The sequence below is a fragment of the Dermacentor albipictus genome, chromosome 1 (assembly GCF_038994185.2).
Source record: "Dermacentor albipictus isolate Rhodes 1998 colony chromosome 1, USDA_Dalb.pri_finalv2, whole genome shotgun sequence".
In the NCBI taxonomy this organism is placed as follows: Eukaryota; Metazoa; Arthropoda; class Arachnida; order Ixodida; family Ixodidae; genus Dermacentor; species Dermacentor albipictus.
This window is the reverse complement of record NC_091821.1, coordinates 41,952,783-41,979,476: the sequence shown is the minus strand read 5'-3', so window position 1 is coordinate 41,979,476 and position 26,694 is coordinate 41,952,783. Positions and strand designations below refer to the sequence as shown.

Below are 26,694 nucleotides of genomic sequence, written 5' to 3'. Positions count from 1 at the left end.
AAAACCACTTTCCGATTATGAGGCACGCCGTAGTGGAGGACTCCGGAAATTTTGACCACCTGGGGTTCTTTAACGTGCACCTAAATCTAAGTACACGGGTGTTTTCGCATTTCGCCCCATTCGAAATGGGGCCGCCGTGGCCGGAATTCGAGCCCGCGACCTCGTGCTCAGCAGCCTAACACCATAGCCACTGAGCAACCGCGGCGAGTGGATTAAAATCAAGGTAACTGTTGTAGAAGTCATGCACAGCTGCATTTGTGACATACTTTTTGCACCCCGGCAGGTATGGTATCCCCCCCCCCTAACTGGATTCTTATATGCTATGTTTTTGCAGTTGTCGATCCGTGCATGAAAAACCTGCAATGGGCTGGTCTGCGCTCCTTCGGCTGGCACTGCAGCATTCCCTTTGATAACAGCATTGTCATCTAAGAAATAAGCTCTTTGAATAAATTTTCGTGAATGAGGACTTTGAAAAATATTTCAGACGACTGCCATAAGTATACAAGCAGAGGGATCGAGAGCGAACAAACGAAAACAGTGCAGAAGGTGCCCGGACACCGCCCTAACTGCAGCAGACAGGCGCGAGTCCGTGCCCTGATGTCACGCGAGCAGTGCTCGCAGCGCCCCTGTAGTTCGTTATCAGGGCTAATTGGGAGCTTCAAGCAGAAGGGCCTCTTCAAGTGTCAACAGTACACTTGTCACTTGAAATGTGCAGTGTTAACTTGGCCAGAAGTAGTCCTGCAATCATCCAAATGGCCCTTCTGCAGGGAGCATTGTTGCAGAAAATGAGCACCAGTTAGTGAGCTAGCATGTGGTGCAGCAAACTTATTACGCAATCACTTGCACCAATCTAATTAGCAGTGCCTTCGTTTAACCTTGCCTTAAGAGGTGCGATGTTATATACATTGTTTCTAATGCCTTTCATTCAAATGACAATATATTTAGTATTCCAAATCTTTGCCCAACTTATCACAAATATCCTTATCTAACCTAACCTACCAAAAAAGTAAAACACCAGTTTGATATAGTATATAATGCACACAGAGAGTTGGTAAAATTTACCTTGCAGAATGCAGCAAACACTAAATGATGGCACAGGATTAAGGAGCACTAAACAGCATATTAAGCTCAGCTATACACAGAAAATATTGCTATCTACCTTGCTGTAGCAAAGTGCTAGAAAAGGGTCTTTTTGAAATCCTAGAAAAGTAAACTTTGCAGCTAAAAAAAATTGACGTGAAGACTGTTGACATGTTTCACATTGGGCCAGTCTCCCGGATGTGTAGCTTGCCCATCTCAGACTTTCTTCTAAAAGAACATGGCTACTGATGGTTTTGTACCAGTCTTCACCCAAAATATTTTTGTTGAAAAAAGTTTCTCATCACATGACATACTTTGCTGATGCAGATGGAACATGGTGCCAGAAGAAAATTATTTTAAAGGTTATCTGGTGTGTAGCTCTTCACAACCTTGCCTCTAAAAACCTTAAACAGCTTTTTCAACATGTAGCGTTTATAGGAAATTTTATTAGGGAAACATTAATTGAGAGTCCTAAATGTTTCCAAAACCTACCAAATTGACCATTTCTTACTGGTAGAACTACTACTGATTTAAACTGAATTGACTATTTCTCGTTATCACTTGGGGAGAGCCCTGGAAAAAAGCAGCGCGAGCAGCTTGGTGAACCTATCAACCTCTACAGTGTGCAGACACATTCAGCAGCAGTACATAGGTGGTGAAAATCGAACAAAAAATTATCTGCCTATTCGCAAGAATGACAAATTTTAACATGAATGACAGCACTGAAGGTATTTTAAATACATAGCAAAGTATCCAGTCAAATGAAAAAATGCACTGCAGTATCAATAGATCAGCAATGGAGGAAATAATATTGCACATTAAATGCTAATATGGCAAATAGTTAGTGTAAGCTGTCCTAGAACTGTACTTGAGTAATGTGTCTGGAGCACTTGGCATGGAATGACCTTATACAAGGAACCAACTCGCCCAGCTTTCAGTAAATGCACACTAATGTGTAATGGCACCACTGCTGGCCCTACGAGACACAAGGGTCATCAACTTTGAAGCATGCAGTAGAAACTGCTCTTTCACCATACTGTGCAAGATTCAGAAATGTGTTTACCTTCACTGTGAAAGTATGGTAAACAAGAAGATAATACAAGAGACACCAGTCTTTTGGGAGTCCTGTTTCAACATGAGAACTTTCTCACAATAATAACTGCAGTTTTCTCTTCCAGGGTTAGAAGGTCCACATATATCAAGAATAGATACATGTTCCAGCTGTCTTTCTAGCAGAAATAATCACAGTGAATGTTGCAAAGCCCAATTCATTTTAGCTTAGACATACTCATTTACTACATGTTCAGACATGTTTTGGTGAGTATACCAATACACATTTCACTTTATTAAAAAGCTTATAATGTCCAATGCTGCCTCTACTGTGCTCAGTAGGTAAATGCACTGTCTATCACTAAATCATTGGCTTGATTACAACAAGCAAATCAGATATCTTAAAAACAAAGGTTACGGGGCTACGCAGATGAGGACGAAGTGAGACTCGAACGACACATACGGGCGCCAACATCCAGTTGTTTATTCACCAGAACCCACATAAGGTTATACAAGAAACCCAAGTGAAAAGTAATCACAGTAGAGATAAGCAAGGGTGATAGGAGTTAACACTGCTCGTAGGTTAGTGATCTGCACTGAATTATCATGGCAGGTACATATGAGCTCGCATGCATTACAGGCATAATTTGAGAATCCAACCAATTATGGCAGCTGCACGTTCTAATCTCAACGGCGATTACAGGCTATCATTTATGAATGACATTTCTTAGTCACTTAATGATAGTGATGGCATGCTAAAGCACTTATTCCTGCTCTTTTTACGAAAGAAGCCTCGATTATCTCCATTTTAGTGCAGTTTCTTGCTTTCCTTAGAAAGATCATTTTGTCGAGGTGTGGCACACAGCCGCAGCACTTGCAGTGGCAGTGCTTGCAGTGGCCGCCGATGTTGCTGTCAACCGCCAACCGGTGCTCCCTCATTCGATCATTGAAGCATTGTCCCGTCTGTACAATATACACCTCGCCAAACTTCAGATGAATAATGTAAACGACATCGCTAACACAATCGGTGTAGCTTGTGACCTGCTTCTTGGAGCATGTAGCCGGCAGCTTATTTACAATCAAAGCACAAATTTTGGCCAATCTGCATGGGGCAGAAAACAATGCGCACATCGCATCTGGCTGCGACCTTCTTTATATTGTGGGACAGCTTATGTACGTACGGAATTATGTGTGTGTTCATTTTTCCTTTTGACTTCCGCACTTTTTTCCAGTATTTTACCTTCTGCAAGAGGCTTTCGCATACACCCGTAATAACAGAGGGAGGAAATCGAGCGCCTTTGAATCGACTAATCTGATTACTAAAACCTGTAACAAGATTTAACTAACACCTCCTTGACAGAGTCTGGTGGACTAGATTTCACCTGGGAATTGCCCACAGAATAACTCAATTCAATTTCTGGACCTTAAATTCAGCTTCAAGAAGCCCTACATGTGCTGGATGTATAACCCAAGGACTAAGAAAAGCCTTCTACCATTTGACAATGCACATTCTAAGCTGATCAAGAGGGTAATAGCTCATGCATGCCTCAATTTGGCATTAATGAAGTCATGCGAGCACAATCTTGTTACAGGTTTTAGTAATCAGATTAGCTGATTCAAAGACTCTCGATTTCATCTCTCCATTATTACGGGTGTGTGTGTGAAAGCCTCTTGCAGAAGGTAAAACACTGGAAAAAAGTGCTTCCTGGGTTTTTATTTCAGACTACTATGTGCAGTCACTGGGCAGCTGCATTTAAACACACTGTAGTGGAACACTCTGGCATCTGAGCATGAATCACAGCAGTGTCGCGAACGCTGGCGAATGTGGAAAAAAATTCATGCTCTACTTAATTCCGCTAGTTCAGTTCATGACTTATGTGGCACGACTACTTCACAAAAAATAAAAACTTCTTTTCAAAGCATTCTAAGAGTAGCTTGGTGCCATTTTGTCATTTGCTTTTGCTGGCTACAGTGGCCAGGGTATTACAGCAGTTCATTACAGGGAAACGAAATTGTCGAGGAGCAGTTTTCAATACTTAGCTCCTCTGAACAAACCTTTCTTATGAAAACCACAGTGAGCCACTTTCAAGATTGGCATTGGTGGCATTTGTGGTGCACACAGCTTCGTGTGGATGTCTGCGTATTCCATCCCTGCCCCTTTCCACCCAGAACAGGACCAAGTGACAGCTCGGCTGTCGCTGATCTGTTCTATCCCCTGGGAGGTCCAGTGGATCCAGCTGCTTTTTCCTGAATGCTATCTAGCATTCTAGTAGCAGTGCCATGCATTCTGCACGTGTGTGGCCATACTACAACGGGCCGTTCTCACGGTTTAGCTGAGCATGGCCGGAAGAACGAGGATATAATTATCGTCAAGAAAGAGTCTGCCCAGTAGACCTTCGGGGCTGGAGCAGTGGATGAGTGGTAGTACAGCCATCGCTCCATCCCACTGAAGATGCAAAGATGGTAGGAGCAGATGCTGAAGGAGCAGAGATGGTATAATAGGCAAACACATACACAAAGGTGACAGGGCCCGCTACAATCCCCATTTTACTGACAGTGAAGGATTAAGCAGAAAAATGCATTTGCTCACAATTTTCTGGCAATTTTCACATAAGGATGGCAGGTTTGCAAATTGAAACAGTGATGCTGTTTTATAAAAAAAAAAAATTACGCAAAACTGGCAAGAAACACTTTCATTAGCTCGTGCAATACTGATGATTTGTTTATTGGTGAGAAAAGAGTAGGAGTGCCGTATTCCTTGTTCAAGCTAAGCTGTGGTAAAAGATGCATTTCACAACAAACAGACTGACCTTTGTAGTAGTGCATAAGCATGAGGACCTCATAGACGCCACCACCAACATGGTTGATAACAGAATCCACAAAGCCAATTATGTTCTTGTGGCCGCTCAGATTACTCTGTAAGATGAGCAAACAAGCAATTATAGCATTGATTTATTGATTGATTGACTGATTGAGTTCGACATTCCAAAGCAAGACAGGGGCTATGGTACACTTTTGTGGAGCCCGAATCGATGTCAACGGACCGGAATCCTTAATGTTCAGTGTCCTTAAATCTAAGTAACAAGCATTCTTGCATTCAGCCCACATTGGAATAAGGCAACCACAGCCAGGTATTGAACCCTCAACTTAGAGCTCAGCAGCAGCAGCAGTACATATGTCGCAGCCTTAGAGGCTTCATAACGGAAAACAAAAATTACCAGAAAAAAATTTGAAAAACTGCCTACAATATATTTGGAGTGTTTAACCCTTTGGGTGGCCAGATGTTTTTCAGAAGAGAAATAAATTCAATTTGACCAAGTAACTCATTACAAGGCTTTAAATTCAAATGCTATTTACTGATGATATATTTATGAACATTTTACATAATTGTTAGTACGAAAATTTAATAAAAAATTACAATGTATGCTAATCAATGATCTAATTAGATAATTAGTGTTCGTCAGGCAGCATGGCCTCTCTGTCGTCATTGTCCCTTGAAAGCACCTTGTGATGAACATCAAAGTGTTCTGAATGGGAGCTCGCAAGAGGTTCTTGAATTGCTGCATCGTTCAAAAAATGAGTAGGTTTTTTGTACGCGACTGCCACGTCAGAAAATGAGACAACACGAATAGATAAGGTTTGTTGCACGATTTATCATATAAAAACAAAACGTACCATAAAATTTTAGTTTAACAAACTTCTGAGAAGATTGCGCAACCAGTCTGTGGATGTTTCCAATTCAAAAACTGTCTCAAGCAAGGCCAGGAGTGTACATCGGCGGTCAGATGATTATACCCAAGCACGGCACATAAAGGTTAAGCCACATAAAAATGCGAGTTCAACCACTAAGTCCACAGGACGTCAAACAAGCAAAGGGATGAAACATGAGATGAACTCCTCATTAAAGGGACCCTGAAACGGTTTTTATGATATTGTACCAACGTAGTGAGTCATTAGAGTAGGTCCCTCTGATCATTATTTGATACATCTAAGTGCTTCGCTTAATGCATGTAATTTATTATAAGGTTTTAAAAATTTACATTGCTGCCGATTACAGCACACCACTCGGGTGAATTTTCAGCCACCCCTAACCATTTGACATAGTATGGCAAGCTATCCGACTGGCTGCCCAGGGTGCACCATCAATATTTTCCCCCAACTTCATGATGAACAAATGTTGTTTGTAATAGTTGTAATGTTAGTTAATTTGGTTCTATAAAAATAAAGTAACAGAAAGAGAATGCACATGGGAAATTTCTCACTGCACTTCCAGCACAAAGCAAGAGTCTTCTGCTTGTGCTACAACATGCTCCATGTTGACAAGAGCTCCATGCTCAGCGTTAGTCTCGATCTTTCTTTTCACAAGCGCCATGGCTCGCCCTTGTTACGTTGTGGGTGGCAAACGTAGCGACTGGCAATATGTCAAGCTGCAACAATAGTGTCCATCTGCAAGGCAGCAGACGAGTGGAGTGGCTGAATAGGGGCACAAACGTGAACGCCCTAAAGCCCCTTAAACTTCGTAAAGTGCTGCCACGCTTTGAAGAATGCCGCCTCCTCCTCGCGCGCTCTGGCCGAGGCCGACGCCGCGTCGCTGTTGGCCTGATAGCAACACGTGGGCCCTCGCGCTGTGCATCAGCGCCATTTTTGCTCGAGATGCGTCTACAGAGTGGCGAGGAGCGCATGTCGGCGCCGTTGCTCGCGCTGTGCATCAGCGCCATTTTTGCTCGAGATGTGCCTACGGAGTGGCGAGGAGCGCATGTCGGCGCCGTTGCTCGCGCTGTGCATCAGCGCCATTTTTGCTCGAGATGCGCCTACGGAGTGGCGAGGAGCGCATGTCGGCGCCGTTGCTCGCGCTGTGCATCAGCGCCATGTTTGCTCGAGATGCGTCTATAGAGTGGCGAGGAGCGCATGCCGGCGCCGTTGCTACGCTCGAGGAGTGTAGGCGGCGCCACGGTCGAGGGGGGAGCGTGAAAGAGAGGAGAAACGAGGAGGAGTGAAGGCGGAGGAGGAGAGTGTCGCTACTTTACGAAGTTTGAGGGGCTTTAGAACGCCCTGCATAGTGCAGCCACCTGGTGGCACAGAGCTCAACCAAACACAGTAGCAGTAACTAAGTGTATTCTACTTTGTTGCTAGTGTAAATTTTCTGCAGGAGCGTAATCACTAATCATGAACACGTTTTTGTAAATGTTTAAAATGTTTTAAATTTGGTTAGAGCAATATTAGCTCTTTGTTTGGCTGGTGAAGCTCTGCTCCACCAGGTGGCTGGGCCATGCAGACCAATCAGGCCGCTCGCTTACGTCTATACCAAGGCTCCTTTATCAGCTTGAGTTTATGCCTCCACCCATTCGTCAAAATGCCCATCTCGCCTGAGGTTACCGGAATACCGGACACGCTCGCCGCTGAGACAGAAATGCTCACAGCACATGTTGCGTTGATAGCTCTTGCTTGGGATCGACTGCCAGGCAGCTGGCAGAGAGCTGGAGAGGCTTCGTTCACTCGCTCCTAGTCAACCGGAAGTAGACGACATGACATGCCATCATGGCGCAGAGGCAGTGAAGGCGGAGCTTAGCCTTGATCATTTAGCGAACGAGTTGAGGAGAAAATGCATGGCTATGGAGGAGGGTAACTTGTAATCATCTGTAGCTCTCTTAATATGAGACGTTTCACACAAATTGTGGTGCGATTTATTAACTAGCTGTACCCTACGCGTGTACAAAATTTGTCCGAACCGTTTCAGGGAACCTTTAATATTTGAAATATCACAAAGCAAGGCACATCCACAGATATGTTTTACGCAAACCATACAGCAAACCATCCTTTACAGTATGCTTTTATCTATGTAGCCCCATGGTATCTTTTCAAGTTAACTTTATAATTTTTATGTCACCTTAACATCTGAACTTGGGCCCCATTTCAGGCGCCTTCTATGCATCTTTCCAAATGGGAACTATCAAAGCAATGGATGTTTGCAACAGGCAGTTTTGAGCACTGTTGCTGATTCAATAATAAAAAACATGTTCAGTCAAGAGAGTCAACAGTTTCACGTAAATAGCACCAGCAATATGGCCTCTAATACACGTACCATGTATGACAGGCTTTCAAGGTTTGACCATTTCTTATCAGCTATTCAGGTGCAATAATGTTCTAATTTAGGTACCATCTAACCCTACTGATTTTAATTGGAACCATGCAATCAAATTCACAAAGTCATAAGGTCTCCAGTGTCCGGTTGGTATTTTTCATCTCCTGTTTGACTCGGGATGATTTCACACCAGAGGAGTAATTTTTTTTTCCCAGCCATGCACTCATAATCAAGGCCTGAAAGGTTAAAGCGCTCAAGTTGTGGATGCTCTTCAAGCCAGTACATAAAGAATCTAACATGCGGGGCTTAAAAACATAATAAAGTAAAAATCAAAATCTGAATAAAGTATAGCCACAGTCTGAAGACAACAAACAAGTAGCAGTACAGTGCTGCCATGTCCAATATTTTGGAGTACATTCAAAGTCCAAGTAACAGCACTCATATGGTTGTAAGAAAACCTATGGTTCATTGACAACAGATTTGCGCCAATTAATACGCCAATTTTGTGTAAAGCAGTGAGGTGCTAATGGCAAAGTGTTTTGGACTGCAGTTGAAGGGGTAAACAAGCGCCAAGCTTTGCAGAAATCTAGACTAATCAGCCACCTTAGCATTGTAAACAATTTAACAAGAGTGCACTAATGATGCTCACTGTGCCTTTGTTAACATCAACGAAGTTTCACAAAAATAAAAGGACCTTTGCAAACATGGCATTGACATAGCCTTTCCTGTATGCATAAAGCTTCACTACTTCACATATAAATAGTCCATTTACTTATTGTAATTTCTCGAAATACCAACTACTCTACTACTGACAAATAAGTGCTGCTGCATATATGTCGCATGCGTACCGAAATACTGTGCATGGCAGCGCTATTGTATGGCTACATTAGACATTGTGTTGATAATGTAACAATGTACATCCACCAGATAGAACTGTTGAACAAGCAAAAAAGCATGTTTCCCATGCGTACTTACTGCAATCTGTATTTCACGTTTGCAGACATTCAGGCCATGTTCTTCATTGACAAACATACGCTTTAATGCATACCGCACATTGTTAGATCCTTTCACCAGAAAAACGATGGCAAAGCCTCCTGAAAAAAAAGGGGGGGGGGGAGAAAAACAATTCCCATAACCTTGTATACTGAGCATGGAACAAAATTGCTTACACATCACTTGAAGTTTAGAAAAGTGATTTGCAGTAACAAGTCAGCCTTACTCCTAACATTATGCCAACATTTGGTAACGAAAAAGTGGAGCACGCAAGCCCACTTCCACGCAATTACTGGCAATATGAAATGCTCTGCCATATTTATGTTGCAGGCTTGTGCCATGCATATGAGCAATTGAATACAACTATTCACAGTATCCAGATGAATATTTTAATGCATAAGCATTGTTAGGGTACTTCACACACTTTCAGGGGGCCAAGTATCTATGTACGTAACCATTTTCCTGCCTACCTGGGTCACTGGGTAGTTCATGGTCGAATGGGTAGCACATTGGGGTGTTGTGCCGTGGGAACGGGGTTTGAAAGCAACTGTTGGAATTACTTGAACCAGTGAGTATGTGGCAATTTGTACGTATGTGCCACTCTTCAACAAACCTCTCATGATGACATGAGCCACTGTAGATGCGGGACTGGGTAGGTACTGCTGTTCGAAGAAAATCTTTGATGCCAGCTTAGAGCACTGGGCATATGCCACTCAGGGCCGTTCTCCAATGAACCAATTTGATGCCAACTGAGTTTACCGAGCATGTGCCGTTCTTCAATGAGTGTCTTTGGCACAAATTTGGATAACTAGCTTGTGCCATTGGGAATTTGCCACTCTAAAATGACGAAAAATATCCCTTAAGTTTCTTCGCATGCCGAGTGGAATCAAACCAACATTGCAAGGATTCCTCAAGGAGAGCAGCCCGACGCTTTAGCAGGCTGCACCACAGAGGCACTGGGTATGTGCCATTTTTCAATAAGTCTTTCACGCCAATGCATTAGCAGGCTCCACCATGAATACACTCCTGTGTATTCCACAAGATATGCCACAATATGCCACTCTTCAGTGAACCTCTTGCTAACTTGGCTCACTGAGTACGTGCCACATGAGGGAACAATTCTCGGTGTTCGCAAGCACTGGCACACAATGCTTCTCGGCAGCAGCACCAGATGGTGCAGTGTGTCCAGAAATATGCGCAAGAGAGGAGCCTGGTTACGGCATGACGAGTTTCTAAGCGTTCGCAAGCACCGGCGCGCCATGCATTTTGAAGGCCATGTGCACGCTTCATGGCGGCGATACACACCTTACACAGAACTTGTTTAAATGGTGGAAATATGTTTTGTAGCTATATTGATTCAATGGTAAAGACATTACTATTGACAGTCATTGTGAGATGGGTTCTACTGACTTCTTAAAATTAAACGTCTCACTGGGCATTCGTGCAAAGTTCTATTCCCTGTAGTCCAATTTATGATAATTCCAAATTAGTTTTCAAGTGTTTAATAAAAAGCTCTAATAAAAAGCATCTCCGAGTAGTTTTCTGCATATGCTCACTCCTTTTTCTTTCATTCAATAATCAAAACTTAACTTTTCCAGAGATAAAACATTGAAATATGTTGATTATGGAACAAATTAACTCCAAAAAGCATACACTAATTGTTAAAAGAAAAAGGAAATTAATATCATGGAAATTATTTATACAGATTCAGTAACAAGATCACAAAACATCTAACACTCAACAACACAAAATATTCTCTCACCAGAAAACCAAAAAGTATCTACTATAGTCTACTATGATAGAGGCAAAGATGGAGACAATACAGAATGTGGTGGAGGTGCAGACTTGTGCCATGTCTCGGAGCTGTAGAAAACTTTGCCATACACATCAGTGACAGAATGCAAGAAGGCAAGACAAGTGCGTAAGCATAAAGCCACATTTTGGCAAGTTTTGTACCTCAGCATTTCATCTAGCCCCCAAGTCAGATGAGAAACCTAACAGGTTCACAACACAATGGTATATGTTCGGCTGCATAAGATTAATGACATCACGTAACCTTTCAACACAACGAATAGGAAAAACAATACCTAAGCTAGGTGCATAGAAATCAGTGTAGAGGCTACTGTACGCATCCCTGGGCCATGATTTAAAACATCCTACATGTTGCAGCCTTGATAAGCACATCCCAAGATATCCTCCCATTTTAAAACTGCATTTTACAAAAGAATGGCAAAAAAAAAACGGCGTCATACATAAGTGGCGTAAATATGTAAGCAATGTTTCTCGCTAAATAGATTTTAAAAAATGCTGAATGCTGACCAATAACGTAGTGCCAGTAAGTAGAAAAGTGCACCTCCTTTCTGCTAAATTATATCGCAATGTAAAACCTACACATAGAATGTCAGCTCATTGGTATCTCTAGAACACAGGCGCCTTTATGGAATAGCACATGATACTGAACAGCCTCTTTGTTGTATTTTGGTTTGCCTTTTCTTGGTCAGGTGGATATGTGCCACCAGGTGTTCCAGCCTACAAGGCATTAAATTTGGCCAACAAAGTAGTCTCAGTGAACGTACCTTTGTTCTGCATAATAAAACAATACAGCACACACCATACCTATACACATAATATCAGCTCATACATATCTTTAAAGAAAACAGACATCTTAGTGGAATAGTGCATAATATTCACTGGCTTCCTTGATTTTCTTAAATTCCTTATATTTGGATTACCCCATTCTTGGTCCATTAGATATTTGCAACTGTGACAAAGGGTATAGAATCCTTAACAGGTTCAGATGTGTCGTTCACATCCAATATTGTATGTCCTTTGAAGTCTGCCTTTATGAATAAAAAGACCAAATGAGAAATGATAAACAGAAGACATTGAAAAATAGCTATAATATAGTATGTTGGCTGAATAAACAACTTCCTATGCCTTAACTGACATTTCATGCACATGCTAAGTGCTGTTATAACTTGTTGAGAGAGGTAAAGTAGCTCAACAGCTTTTTAAATTTCCAGTAAATTTAGTGTTAAAAACAAGTCAGTCATTTCAGGGTCCACCACTTGGCATTAGAGTGCAATTGCTTGTGTTTCATATAGGTTGGTATTCACATTTTGTGCAATCATTTTGAAACTTAATATTGTCCATCCATAATAAAAACTTAGGTCAATAGTTATCTTTTTGTGCCTATGGTAACTTTCATAAATATGTTTTGCACACGTGGATACAAATTTCAATACAAGCATTCAGAATATTTCGACCCTTCAAACACTACGATTCTCAGACAAATGTCCCAGATTCTTGCTGATACTTCTTACAATCGTACACTATAACAAAACAAAATAAGTTATTCTACCATAATGAGTGCAAAAACTTTACTTATGAAAGGTGCACACACACACTACACACACACACACACAAAAACAGAAACTACTTTGAACTAGGACACCACATAAAAAAAACTTATTGCAGTGTCAAAAATTTGTGAACATTTTGGAATGGGTTCACATGATTATTACTACATAATGTTTTACAATGTTAGTTTTAATGATCGAAAAGTGAAGACCTGGACTAAGTCACCAATTATTGGTTCAGACAATTTAGCTCTTTGACATCCTGCAGCTCTAACCACAAGCATAAAATATTTTACCCAAGCAAAGGTTACGAGCAAAAACAATTTCCTCCTTTCCAGAGGTCCTAAATAACCCTCCAATTGCAGAAGTTCACAATTTCCCCTGGTAGTAGGACTCCTGCCCCTTGACAAGAGTATGAAAAACCACACTTTAGGCATTGTGTTTACTGCAACTTGTACAGGATAGGTGCACATGGCATAGGAAATGGGTAGCTGTACAGCATTGTGAGAGTGTCCTTTAATTTCTTTCATCTGGATCATGATAATAGCAGCTCTGTTTCATTGTAAGCATAGTTCATTCGTCTAATTTTTTCTTAATTTTTCATGCACACAATAACAAGTCATATCAAATAAGAATATGACAAAAAATCACTCATTCCCAAAGCACTCTTGCAACAAAAATATCAGTGAATCCTTCCAGCTGCTTAAAGGAGTAAAAGGTGAATTTAAACTTGATACTAACTTCCAGAAAAGTATATGAAGTTGACGATTGCAAATGACATTCAGCAAGAGCTTTGTCATATTAGCAATGTCGTATACAGAAACATAGCAGGTTTCAGCCCAAATTCACAGGATAAGAATGTATAAATTTTGGAGCCTTTTGTAGAATCAATTTTAGGAATGATAGTAAAAGAAAAATTCGCATATGCGAGCTCTGCACCGTGTGAAGCCAGAAAGGCAGCACTAGCACCAGTACTATAGAAGGCCAACTTGCAACTAAAATGACATGCTAGCCGAAATTCACAAAACTCAAAAAGTTTAACCGAAGTTACTCTTGTGTGCCTTACAACACAATATTTTATTTTTAAATAACAATGGTGGCACCTCGTCATTTCTACAACACACGGGCAGCGCGCTTTCGAATACACAACTGTCAGTGCAAGAACGCTGAAACGTTACAACAAAACTTTTCAAGTACTTCCTGGATGCAACTCTCACGATATGTTAATTGTGGAGGCATAATTCTTACAGAGGCAAGGTAAACCCTCTCTACAGTACTTTCTATGAGCACCAAAAACGGCACATATCAGAAAATGTGCCTAAGCATGGCTGCCAGCGTTATACATGCAGATTTTCTCGCAATGATTGTATGCGCGATAGGGATTTTAATGCAGGGGCTTTTCTGTGTATCAAAGAAAGGTCGTCAAATTAAAGGAAAAAGGGCGTTCATGGGCCGGCGGCACGAGCACTGCGGCAGCGCGAGACATTCTTTAGACGAATTTTTTTTTTTTTCTACTGCATTTCCCCCAGGGTCTGGGGGGAGGAGTATTAACTCTTCAGCACTTTTCGTTGACCCCGTTTTTGCCGTGTGCGCGCGGTCTCATTGTGACACACCGCATCCTCATTGGAAATTCAAGGCTCATGCCTGGGACACAGCGCCGCTTGCAAACTTCTTATTTCTCAAAGCAGACACAAACGCAGTGACAATGTATCCGGTCACTTTACTCGTGCTCGCATCCACATGTGTGACTAATCTCGGAAGAGGCGTTGCATCTCCCATTCACATTTCACCCGCGGTAACCTCGCACCGATGCCAACTGACGATGTCATACGAGGTACACGAAATAAACAGCAGAAGTGCTACTGTGTCAGACACCCTGCACAGCCGATTTAATACATAAAGCAGTCTCGGAAGGCAACGAGTTGCGTTTTCCGCATCGAAGCAATGCAGGTGCGCGCTGGGGCTCAAGCATCGGCAGGCATTGCTCACAGCAAGCTGCGACGTGTGACAGCAGTGTGAGGTTCAATCGATCAGCGGAAGCGCAGAAGTAAAAAGATTCTCCCAAGGTGCCACCTGTCAGGGAAGCACACGCTTTCTTCCCGTTCGGGTCCGTTTCGCGTTTGCGCCTCGGTGTCGCAATGACTTTCGCATTTGCTACTTGCCGGGAACAAAACAGATGTTTAAACAAACGTCTCATTGAGCACAGGGCTGACGCAGAATAAAGCAAGAAAATAGAAGTGGGCGGAGGAAAGTAGTCATGACTCACCTTCAGCAATCACGTCTTCAACTGCGACGGTGTGCCTTCCCACGGTGAAAACTTTTCCGACAAAGTTGTTGGCTTCCCTAGCTGCGCCCTGGTCAATCCTCTCGAAACGCGAGAAGAGCTTCTTCATCTCGAATCAAGCAGGCGCGACGTTCCCGTCTAGAACGGCGCCGGGACTTGCCCCAAGTTGCTAAAACATAAGCCTCTTGTCACTGCACAAGCGAGGAAAAAGACCGCTCAGCGCGGCTACGAGGTCCGCGAGCTGGTATAGCTGCGACAGCAGCTCACACTGGGGCCGCAGTGCTCTAGATAAGGCATCTCAGGGGAGCATGATCCAACTGGGGGCGTCGCGCCGCGCGACGTAGCAGCGCCAGCTCTTTACCTGACATTCGGTCAAGTTCTCGACGCGGGCGACCATTCGGTTCTCGAGGAAACCGACGTAGTGGTGCCTACTGCAAAGCGTCGCTGTCGCTCTAAGCCTAAAGTCCCCTCAAAATCAGCCAGCGTCAGCGGCCTGCTGCCCCCTGCCAATCTCCAGTTACGTCTCCGTTCGACACGGCGGCGGCACGTTCCGCCGGGTCATGTCTCATGGTTACGAGCAGGACCGAGATTCGAGATGCCCTGCGGTTATTTTTGTGTTGCGTCGCGGAGCGCAATGTTATGCTCTACGGCCTCGGAATAGCTTGTTTATGTTTGTAATTCAAGTGGAAATAGTAATCATGGCGGCGCCGATCGCCGGGAGCGGAAGCCGCACTAGGACGCACTTCCTGCTGTCTGCCAGCGCACTGGAAAACACGCGGGAAATATACTGACGCTCTGACTCTCACCGGTGGAGACGCTTTTGTAGTAATAGTAATTTTTGAGCACTTGCTTTAGGTTGTTACACGTACGTTACCTTATTTTAATGCGATTAGCATTCTTTGAAAACTTCATCCACTTTGCGATGTTTGTACCTAACCTCCTTCGCACCACAACTTGGTGACACTGAATACAGAACTTGGCCCACTGGGTGTGTGCTAATTTTTAGTCATTCCCCAGAATGGATATGTGCTTTAGCGCGCTGCTCTACAAATGCGCACGAGCAGCGATAGAACAATTCTTAGCGTTCGCGCGCACCTCGCACCTGGAATGCAATGCGCAGACTTCGCGGCGGCAGCGCTGGATGGCGCAGTATTTCTAGAGGGAAGCACAAGAATCCCGGCTGCAGGACACGCCTCATACATTACGTGTTTCGATGGTGGCAATAGACTGTGTCGCTAAATTGTTTCAACGCTAATCGCATTAACGTCGCATTTATCGTGGGATGAGTTCTGCCGTTTTTGTTTTTTTAAGTTCGAGCACATTGTATAAAAACCGCCGGTAGCGCTTCTCCAGTTCGATTTCTTGAATAGGCAGAGATTACCTACATGACAAATCACAATGTCAAAGCAGCTAACTTAAAGGATTCACTCATTTACTTTTTTTAACTATTCGTGAAGCCGAGCAGTCATGGAGTCATTTAACAATCCTAAGACTATCACCACCTTCGAGATATTTAGCCCCATAACAGGATAAAAATGTGCATTGGCTTTGCAGTTATTCGAACCTCTTGAGGAAGGGTTTTGGAAAACTTGACTATTTTGAAACTGCTAGTCTCAGGATTTCTGCTTAACACACATTACTGCCTGGATTACATTTATAAATGTGAACATGTGTTCCGAAATAAACCATTGAAAAGTTAATACCGAGTCTTTTTTTTGTAAGATATACTTAGCCACCTCAACATTCTGATTTATCATCTAATTTCCACCTCATCAGGTAATCCACCAGAATGGGCCAAGTTGCACATATGCTCCATGTTTAAAAAAATTGGCAGGATGTTGCACTCGTGCAACACGTGAAAGCGAAAGCCTGCAGCACACGTGGTAATGCATTGAGTTATCCAATCGGAGGGATCAGACATAACGAACTGCACTATGAAATAAACGTATTGTGCTGTAGATCAATCTCCTCAACGACATGTGCGAGCACCTAAAGCACTATATAAGGGTCCCTTGTTTTATTCTCCTTTATCATCTGCGACTACACAGCAGCCAATATCATATTAGTGGCAATTTTCTCAAAAACTGGCAGCAAGAATATGATTAGGCCACTTTGATATAGTTCCGCGTGCATCTGACATCATATATTGGTTGAACATCCGTATTTCCTTCCCAGTTATTTTGAATACTACACACACACACACACACACACACACACATATATATATATATATATATATATATATATACATACATACATATATATATCAATAGAAATTTATGTGCATCTGATATGTAATGAAAGAAGGGGTACACTTACGAGAAAAGCATATTTACCTGCTTACGTTTAGCCATGCCACGCCCAGAATCATTAGCAGGGAGTGTATACGCGATGTTCTTGCAATTTGACAACTATGAAACAGCCAAATTTCTTAGCCCTATAAACAAACACCCAAGCATTGCAAAGGCCATTTTTTAGCTTGTGTACAGACACGCACAGCACAATACTGCTGTTTCTGGCTGGGTAAGGAGGCCTTCTTGCTGCACCTTTGTTTTCGAAACTTCTGTGGACAAGTGTACATAGCAAGGGAAGAAAAGTGCGTAATTGTGCACATGATGCAGACAAATTCATATGACAGCACAAGATACCCACTGGTAACATCACTATGTTATGCCCGCAACATTTACAACCATATTCTGATTGCTTAATGTCATGATTTTGCTTAATATGTGCAACGCACATACTAAAGCAGGCAGCCACTAGATCTGTAAACATTTACACTATAGAATGCAATATTTTCATTTGTGCAAGCAACTTTTTGAGCTTAACTTATGAGAACTACAGTTAAAACTCGATCTAACGAAACCCGATTTTAGGAAGTTCCCGATCTCTGCATTGGAGCCGTGCAGGCGTTTCCAACTATACCAGCAGGTTTACGATACTGCACGCAGCATGGATCGGTATCTATAGGGCTGCTGCGAGCGAGAAATTTGGGGGGGAGTTCTATTTTTGTTAATTTGAGTAATGTTGGTTCTAACAAAGAAAATTACGTTCCTCAGTAGGTACCCATAGGGTTCAATGTTATCAGCTCGAACTAAGAAACAAACTTGGGCGAACTCAATTTAACGAAGTTTTCCTGAAATAAATGAGTAAGAAAGCAGCAATTCCTTTCTCATTTTGATGCAGACAGGTTCTTCTTCGAGCGTGCAGTCTAAAGCTATCGCGTTAAAACATCTAGGCGCCATAGTCACATCCCTAGCTCTATTTTGACGAGGCTGCACGCCACACCCCTGCACAGAACAGCTGACTCAACACCATCTTGGTCGGGGTGGTGGTTGCTTTCGTTATTTCATGGTTTATGTGACAGATGGCTGGTTTAGCAGCAAATACAATGCCACAGTAGCTTTTGTGTATCGCTACATTACAATTCTAGACTTTGAAGGACCGAAAAATTCCTTTCTCAATTTTATGAACTTCCCAATTTAACGAAATAATTAGAGCGTGGTCATCACTCTGTTAAACTGAGTTTCAACTGTACATAGACAACACGGGCAGGTGAATCTGAACATGTGTATATCTATGTATTCATTTTAACTGTTCCAAAGGAAAAGTGTCCTGCAAGAAGCAGATAGCTACCTTGTACAAATTCAAAGCAGCGTACAACACTATCCTGAAGTAATGAGCAAAAATCAGAGGAACCGATGGGCTAATTTGTTCATTATTTTGTAACCATATGAAGCCAAGCAAGGCATAAGAAAAATTAAATGTTTTAATTGAAATGTAGAAATAAAGAATTATACATATCTCATGCACATGTTTGAACATCTGTGAAGCAGTTACTTAAATACTGTAAAACTAAATGCCATGTGTACAACTTTCTTCATTGTTATCTGTGCAGCATGTAATCTCTTGCAAAGTTTATGTTAGGGTTCGCTAAGAAAGCTTTGCTCTAATTAAAAAATGTGGAAGACAATTTGCTGCCAGTGGGGGCTGAACCTACAACCTTTGCATGACACATGCAATGCTGTTTTCTGTCACTGGTCATTGACTTCATATGGTTATCCTGAAGTAATATGCATACAGCACAAATTTCAAGATTTCAATTATTCTGTAAGACCATGCAGTCTTGCACTTGAAAACTAGAATGAAGTAGAGTCACTCAAGGATAAATTCCTGATCTCACCCTCGCCTTGCAATTTGCTAATACAATCATCACAGACCTGGTTCTACCTGTCAGGCACAAAGAAAAGAAGGCAAAAAAGGCGTGTGGTTACGTAAAATGGCCTTGATTATTTCAGACATTCGTCCCCCACTCTTCCCTGTACAATAAATGACACTGATTCAAGTATAAAATGATGTGTCAGCTGAACCCCATTTTCTGTACATACTTACATTATTTCAGCAAAAATGAAAACATCGACATTCAGAACAAGCTCAGTATGCACTCAAGCTAAAAGTACAGATAGCCAAATAAATGCAGTAATTAAAACAACCCACCAGCACAATCATTTGCTCTTTTTTAACAGCATGGGAGAGTTAGTAAGGTGTAACAAACTCAATGCAGAAGGAGGAGTGTAAGAAATTTTTTTTGTCACACACTGCCTTGGAGTTTGGTCATTGTCCTTTAGCACAGCACAGTTCACTGTTTTGTTCCCTCTCTTCTTAGACACACGGTTTTCCTTTTTCACTGGGCTCCTCTGCGATAACACAAACAGTTCGTGTGGCGAAAGGCCTGTTTCCCGCGATTTGCTCCTTGTAAAGCGAGATGTGCATTCTGGCAACACTGGTGAGCTAACTGAGGCTTCTGATGATGCAGAAGCCACATTCAGCATGGCATCATTGTCTGCTTGTAGAATTTGTTCTGTAGAGATGGAATATGACTGGATGTCAGAGCTCGCCTGAGCTGCCACAACAATGTCCAAGGAGTCCACAATCTTAATTGGTGAGCTTTCATGACTCTTCACGCTGAACAACTGTCTTGGTGTTTCAGCCTTTGGAAACAATGTTTGCCTTCTCAAAGTGGCAATTGGCGACTTTGAGAGCATTCGCTTGGCAGCTGGGGATGAATCAACAATGCTGACACAATGAAGTGCTGACTTTGGTGTTGAAGGAGAACTCAGAAGTTTCTTTGAAACTCTTCTACGTGGTGTCAAGGTACACTGTGGTTCATTTCCTGGCTGTACCTCATTGCCCCTGCAAACAAATTTTTGGGGTGTCTGCTCAGCCTGCTCAACAACACCAGGAGAGACATTGCTAACAGGAGAACTGAAGAGGCATTCCGAACTGTTCCACTCAGGGGGTGTTGCTTGCACATGAGAAAAAAGCATCTTTGGCCGTAGGCTTCTCTTTGGTGTCACGCTGCTCTGAGCACACTGCACTTCAGCATGGCTCAGTATTTCTGCAGCAGCATATTTAACCGGGGTTTGAGACTGTGAAGTTGTTGGTCGAGACAAGTGTTTCTTTTCAGGAGTTTCCTCTACTACTGGCAGTGTGATGGTAACACTACATTTTTGCCTCAGCAGCTCTTGCCGACGCTGGACAGCTTTTCGTCCTTGTTTTCCATGAGGTGTCTCTGGTACAAATGTTGTCTTTAGGACATGGCGACGCTTTGCTTTTGGTGTTGAAATTATGCCCCTTTGTGACTTTTTTTTGGCATGTACTTCATTTTCATTACTATGTACATCCTCTGTCCTTACCCTTTTTGAATGTTTTCTTGACACTTTGGAATCATTTGCTCTGCGCTTTGAGAAAGCCTGCTTAACCACAATTTGACGTTTTTCAAGTGCTAGTGGCTGTGAGAGATCTACTCTGGCTAAGGCTTTGTTCTCTGCTGCATTAGCATTATCAGCACCTCGCTGTAAGATGATTGATGATGGAATACTTGACAAATAAGACTCCTGTGACTGCAGAGAGGGAACAGATCCCAGCTGAAAAAGGTCCCCTTCAGAAGCAAGCGAAGTGTCAAGCTCAGTGGAAAGGACCTGAATGTTTAGTTCCTCTCCAATCTCAATAAGAATGTCTTTAAGGGTTGCTAGATAGGTTCTGCTCACAACACCTTTCAAGAATTCACTAGCACATGCTGGGTTGTAGATGAAGGAAAGTGTTCGAAGCAGGGATGTTACTCTTTCCACACAATTGCCCGCTGGTTGAAAGTTCACCTCCTCCTCCAATGCCAACAGAGCTTGCAGCTGATATTCACGAACACGGCGCTTGAAGCTATCATCATCCTTAAGGGTCACATACTTCTCTGCAATCTGAACACAGCTCAAAGTAAAGTGAGTCCTAAGCACCTTGCACGCAATTTCGCCACTACTTAAATCCCTTTCTTGACTCTCAGCAAACCGCTTGACCACACTGACAATGTTCTGGGCACATGTTAACAATGATACTGGCAATTCTGCATCAAGTGCAGCATCATAACATTCCTTGAGCTGAATGACAAGTTGGTCGACATCACAGCAAGCTGTTGCAATGGGTGCAGTTTGGCTAAATGAAGCGTTTTCAATCTTGGCTTCTGATGCAGACGTAACAGGAAAAGAGGCACTAAGGCATCTCCGCATATTAAGTGCAGACACTGGTCGCTTGGGCTGATCACTCATGAGTCTATGTTCACCCTTGCCCTTGCTGGCTGGGAATTTCGTCTGGTACTCTCGTCGCAGCATTCTGAGCATGCAGTCTTGAGAGGTGGAATGTTCCCATTTGTTGCTAACATCAGTTACACAATCCATGGAAACAGGAACAAACCACCTTTCAAGTACATGTGCTGCAAAGGGCTTTTCCAAACGTGTACGATCACTACTTCTCCGCAAGATGCCAATATGTTCCATTACATCTCTGTTACCATCTGCAAATTCACTACCAGCATTTTCTAACAATGCCTTTGGTGTCAACAGGTTTGGCTCTGTAACAATGTGCACAGAAAATGAAGTGTGGTCTATGGGGAACAGAAAACCAAAGTGTCTGAGACACGAGTGATTGAATGACAGTTCAACAAAAAGTGCACTGTTGCCATTCACAAGACAGGACAGTATTTCGCTCAGTGCAGTGGCAGGAGTCTTTGAGTATGTATGCAAACTCGTTCCAACACAGCGAAATATATGTACCCGAGTGGACTGAAAAATGCACAGTTTAGCATCTTGTCCTGTCCTACACAATATCCGTATCTCTTTCCAGTCTTCCGCAGCGACACGCTCCTCAGTCACATGGGAGGAATCCTGGCACAGCACAGCCGATCCAATGCGGGTCCCGTTATAGACTACGGGAGTCACCTGCTGTTGAGCCTTGACCCCGATGCTCGTCGAAAAATAAAAGTCAGCCACATCACAAAAAGGGACAGCACTAAGGGGCCCTTGTGTCGCTACTCGTCCGTCTTGGCCTAGACAAACACTTCCAGCAGCAACAAGTGTCGTTATGCATATAACGTCTCCGCCAAGAGCCGTTATAGCCCTCCGAAGCTTGGGGCTAGCCGTCGTGCCATGGTCAACGGCGGCTTCCAGGGATGTCGTATCAATCCAGAAAAACTTGGCTGACGCGTTGGCGAAGAGCAGGCGACGGACATGGGTAGGAAGAATTTCATCCGCAACATCCCCATCGACAGTGGGCAGCCTGCCCAAGAAGGCGGCAATGTCGTCGTCGGTATGCGGGCAAGGCGAGATGTTAAATACGTAGTTTACATCCTCCTCACCTTCGCAAGTTTCACTTACGCAGTTTCTCTTGCGTTTTCTTGATTTCCACTTGACGGGAGATGAAAGGCTAGGAGCGTCCCACTGGTATTCGGAGAATATCTGCGTTAGTGCAGCACGCAGCACACTGCAGGGGGGATCTTTTTCGGGTACGTTGCGAGAACCACTGCGATCAATTGCATCGCATGCTTGCCTGTAGTGTTCAAATCGCCTGACGAGATCGTCCTCGAAATCTTCGAACGTTTCCAGATTAAACTCGCAGAAGAGGCGCTTCTCCATACGCTGACGGGCAAGGCCATTGCTGTTGTAAAACTTGTAGCCCCACCGGGTCCTGTGCGTGCCGAAGTGCGTGAGAAACTTCAGACAGCAGTATTTGACCGCGTTCACGGCATGCTGGTAGTCAGCGACATTTAGTCGGTCTTCGCGGCTGTAGAACGACGCCACATCCACCAAAAATACTACTTTCGTCGACTGAAACATGTTTCGCGAGTAGAAACATCACTCGTAAACTTCGTACAGTCACACACAACGCGCCGTTCAAGCCATGACGGAAATGGTCGGCTACTCGTGATCCAACGTTGCCAGCCAGCCGGCTTTCTGAAAACGGGGGCACCACTAATAACAAAGAGAGTCGCCACGTCCTTTTCAAATAAAAGGTACCCATTTGCATTTTGCAGCTCATCCTACGGGTCTTTGGCTCATATGCTTTACCGTACACTGCACAAACACAGAAGCATAGAGAGAAGAGGGAGAGAGAAAGAAAGAGAGAAATTCCGCGAATTTTAAAGGTGGTGGTAACAACTTTGAGATTCTGCTCAGTTATGACTTATTCTATGGTTATGATCTGACAGGCTCGAGTCCTAGGATGGCCCCTCACGAGGAGCGACCCTTTCGGCCCAGGCAACGAGGGCTTTTTGTAGTTTTTCATCCGGCGTTCTGAGCAGCTCCTCCCACGTCTGTTCTGAGGGAGCTGGCAGGAGCGACCTGGGAGGGGGTAAGCCCTCGCACCCCCAAAGAATGTGATTTTGGGTAGCCAATGTTTGATTTGTACAATTTTGACATAATGGGTTCCATTGCCTGTTGGTAATTATGGCCAGCCAATGTGGGCTGGGGAACGACTTAGTTTGGATTCGACGCAGGATCAAAATTTGCGCTCGCGTGAGGCTTGCGTTTGGAGGCGGGTAGATTCGCCTTTTTTGCGTGTAGTAGTTTTTTATCTCGTGGTATGTCGTCGGTGCCTCATCCATGGGATCCGAGTCTGAGGGGTACACTTCCCGGTTGATTAGACCTCGGGCTACCCAGTGCGCCTCCTCATTCCCTTGTTTCCCCGAATGGGCAGGGACCCATACGAGTTTAACAGTATTTTCATTTGTAAAGTCCCGTAGGACTCGTGCTGCACAGACGCCTATGCTGCCTCTCGAAAATTTTAAAGGAAGCAACGAACCCGCCATCCGTTTTCTTGCTAGGTATCGTTATAATGGTGTACGTCACGCGACCACTTTCGATCGCAATCGTGCCCCATCAGGATCGAAATTATTGATCACGATAGACTCCTTTGCGAAAGCTTCGGTAGGGAGCCAATCGTGATCGAGAACTTTGATCCATATCGGGCATGATGGCGATCGGACATGCTCTGTGTGAGTTCACGGCGGCTGTACGGGGCGCAAATGACTATCGTATAAGCCACGTACTAGCCCCCCCCCCCCCCTCGCCTTTCCTAAATGAAACTCTTAATTCGTCCATATTTCGCAAGCAAAGAGGAGTAAAAGTATATGCAATGATGTACCCATTTCTCTCCCGCAAGGCACACGCACAAAGCGACACGTATACAAATATAACGTGAGGCTTATAGCGCGTGAAAAAGACAAGGCCGAAAGGAAGACGTGACCAGTGGCGTAGCTAGATCGTCTGGCACCCGGGGCCCATAGGTCTTCTGTCAACCCCCCCCCCCCCCCCCCTGATGTAGTCGAGGAAGGCGAGGATACCGACAATTTCCGGGTTTCAGCACCAGTACAGCCGCCTTGGATACCGCGCACGTTCTCCGGGTCCCCCTCTCCTTCGCTTTCTTTCCCAGAGATCGCGAATGCAGCAAATATACACGCCGTTTTTCCTGCTCCAAATAACGCAGCGTGCTGCACTGATAACGTGTGATAAGCCTATGTGCACATCTGTCAGACTGTAAGGCTTGGCAGCCAATACAAATGCGGCATCGTGGAAAATATGACTCACGTACAAGTAACAAAAAATATCTTTATAATAAAGTTTTAATTACCAATTTTAGCGACAATATTGCATTTGAAAAATTGAAGCTCGACATTCATAACTTGCCCAACAACAACTTCACAAAAATCGTCGTAGGTACTATGGCACGCAGCCCTGAACGAAAACGAAAATTAAATTGTCAGTGACGCTGACCTTCCCACCCTATTAGAAAACGCTACCTGCCTCCCCGCTGCGCGGGCGCCAATGCTATGACAATTACGAGTTCTCTTCATTCTGATCAATAAAGCCTTTATTTTTCATTTGCTGCTATACCGACAAACGTGATTATCCGAGCTGCGGCACCACCGGAAGATTGGGAACAGAATAGAGCACGGTTCGCGTCGATTCTTGGCGTCACCATTAAAAAAAAGAAAGAAAAGGCCGCGATGAAGCCCGTGCCAGCGAAAGTTTGCACTACTGTTGGTTTGCACTCGCAATGGAGAGGATTAAGGGATCAACGTCACTGGTCCACTATTTCATATTTCTTTCGCTGCTGCCATATACTGGGCGCCGCCCGCAGTGCCGAAGTACTGTAGGTTGTAGCACCCAAAACGATTTTGTTTAAGAAGCTTTTGTTGAGTTAATAAAATGACTTTGAGTCCTGAATTCTTGAATTGAAGTGCTTCCTCTATAAGTACTAATTACGGGATTTTTAAGGATATGGTTATTACTTATCTGCCATATTTTTCGCGCTACCGAGTTCCTAGTAGTCACAAAAAGACAACTTCATAGAATCTCGATCGGGAAATAGCCTTACAAAATTCACCTTTCCTTTAAATAAAATTCTGTGCAGCTGATACAGACACTGTACTTGTGACATGAAGTTACACAACAACAACAGTTTTCTGAAACTTTCGAAGTTAAGAAGGAAAGCGTGAAACATAACGGCAGGCTTCGCAGCGGCTTCTCGGAGCGAGCGGGAGAGGGGAAAAGCAAGCCGGACATCGCGGCGGGCCCGCGACTACAGCCTGTCGAGTCATACGCCGCCAAACTCTTCGGCCGACCCGAGTCTGAAGACGATCCAGAGAATCCCATTCGCGACTTTTGACGGCCCCACTTATGCACCGTCGCTCTCAACGAACGCTTCGCCGTAAACGCGAGCGCCGGGTGCGCTGGTTGAACGCCCTCTTGCCGCTGTCTTTGTTCGTCTTCGCTGCGCGTTCTGAACGGAAGAGCGACCCAAGAGCCCCAACGACTTACAACGCCTCACTGTATGTTTAGCGACTCCTGCTCCCAGCATGAACGCACAGCACGAGCGCACCCCACATGAAACGTTCCGCTAAAGCGAGTAATTTAGCGACCATTTCGCGAATTAAATTTTTCAGCCCGCACATTCGTGCAATTATTTCGTGGGGTGTTGTTAGAGCTGCAGCCGACAATTCTGCGGCGCAACGCATCGGGTGCATGAGCTCGGGCTACAGGATACCGGAACATTCTTTGCAATTTGCGCCCAGTCAAGCCGGCGGAAAGAGGGTTGTCTTCAGGCGTATATGACACCCCCCCCCCCCCCCCCACTGGCCCCTTGCACCCGGGGCCCACGGCCCCCCGGCCCCCCCTGTTGCTACGCCACTGGACGTGACACACACACAGGCGCGTGTGTGCGTGCGTGTGTCACGTCTTCCTTTCGGCCTTGTCTTTTTCACGCGCTATAAGCCTCACGATGTCTTACCAACAAGCCCAAATCACTGCCTTACAGTATACAAATAAGCTAATTTTCCAATATATTGCGCTCTTAAAAAAGGTTGTACCCTTTGGGGCTTATCTTGTCCCACAATGACAATCGTCGGCTATCTTTCATGCGCGTTGTCAGCGTGACATAGGCTGTGTTCCAATACTTGCCGCAGATGGCAAAGTAGACGGCTAAGTGTACAGCGGCCATACACGTCAAAGAAGGCAACTTCG

At 44.0% G+C, this 26,694-nt stretch overlaps 2 protein-coding genes across 4 annotated transcripts in view; both read right to left on the bottom strand.

Moving 5' to 3' along the window:
- The window catches only part of Nak (Numb-associated kinase), a 119,673-nt gene extending 104,067 nt beyond the window's left edge, over nt 1-15,606 (bottom strand). For 2 of the 3 annotated variants that reach the window (XM_065437951.2, XM_065437958.2), the window contains exons 1-3: nt 14,831-15,606; nt 9,188-9,306; nt 4,941-5,046 (exon numbers count right to left, since the gene is read on the bottom strand). In XM_065437951.2, coding sequence (XP_065294023.1) covers nt 4,941-5,046; nt 9,188-9,306; nt 14,831-14,957 — 352 coding nt within the window. In that variant the 5' untranslated portion in view covers nt 14,958-15,606. The remainder of the gene's footprint in view (nt 1-4,940; nt 5,047-9,187; nt 9,307-14,830) is intronic. The other variant, XM_065437942.2, reaches the window with a different exon arrangement.
- Nucleotides 15,607-19,118: 3,512 nt separating this feature from the next.
- Nucleotides 19,119-23,124, bottom strand: LOC135906534 (treslin-like). Its single transcript, XM_065437986.2, has one exon. It carries the CDS (start codon nt 23,008-23,010, stop codon nt 19,354-19,356), a length of 3,657 nt encoding a protein of 1,218 aa, XP_065294058.1. The 5' UTR covers nt 23,011-23,124; the 3' UTR covers nt 19,119-19,353.
- Between the last annotated feature and the right edge of the window lie 3,570 nt (nt 23,125-26,694).

Bases quoted from the DNA above. Each gene is read 5' to 3' on its own strand.
- LOC135906534 (XM_065437986.2), bottom strand. From the start codon at position 23,010: ATGTTTCAGTCGACGAAAGTAGTATTTTTGGTGGATGTGGCGTCGTTC.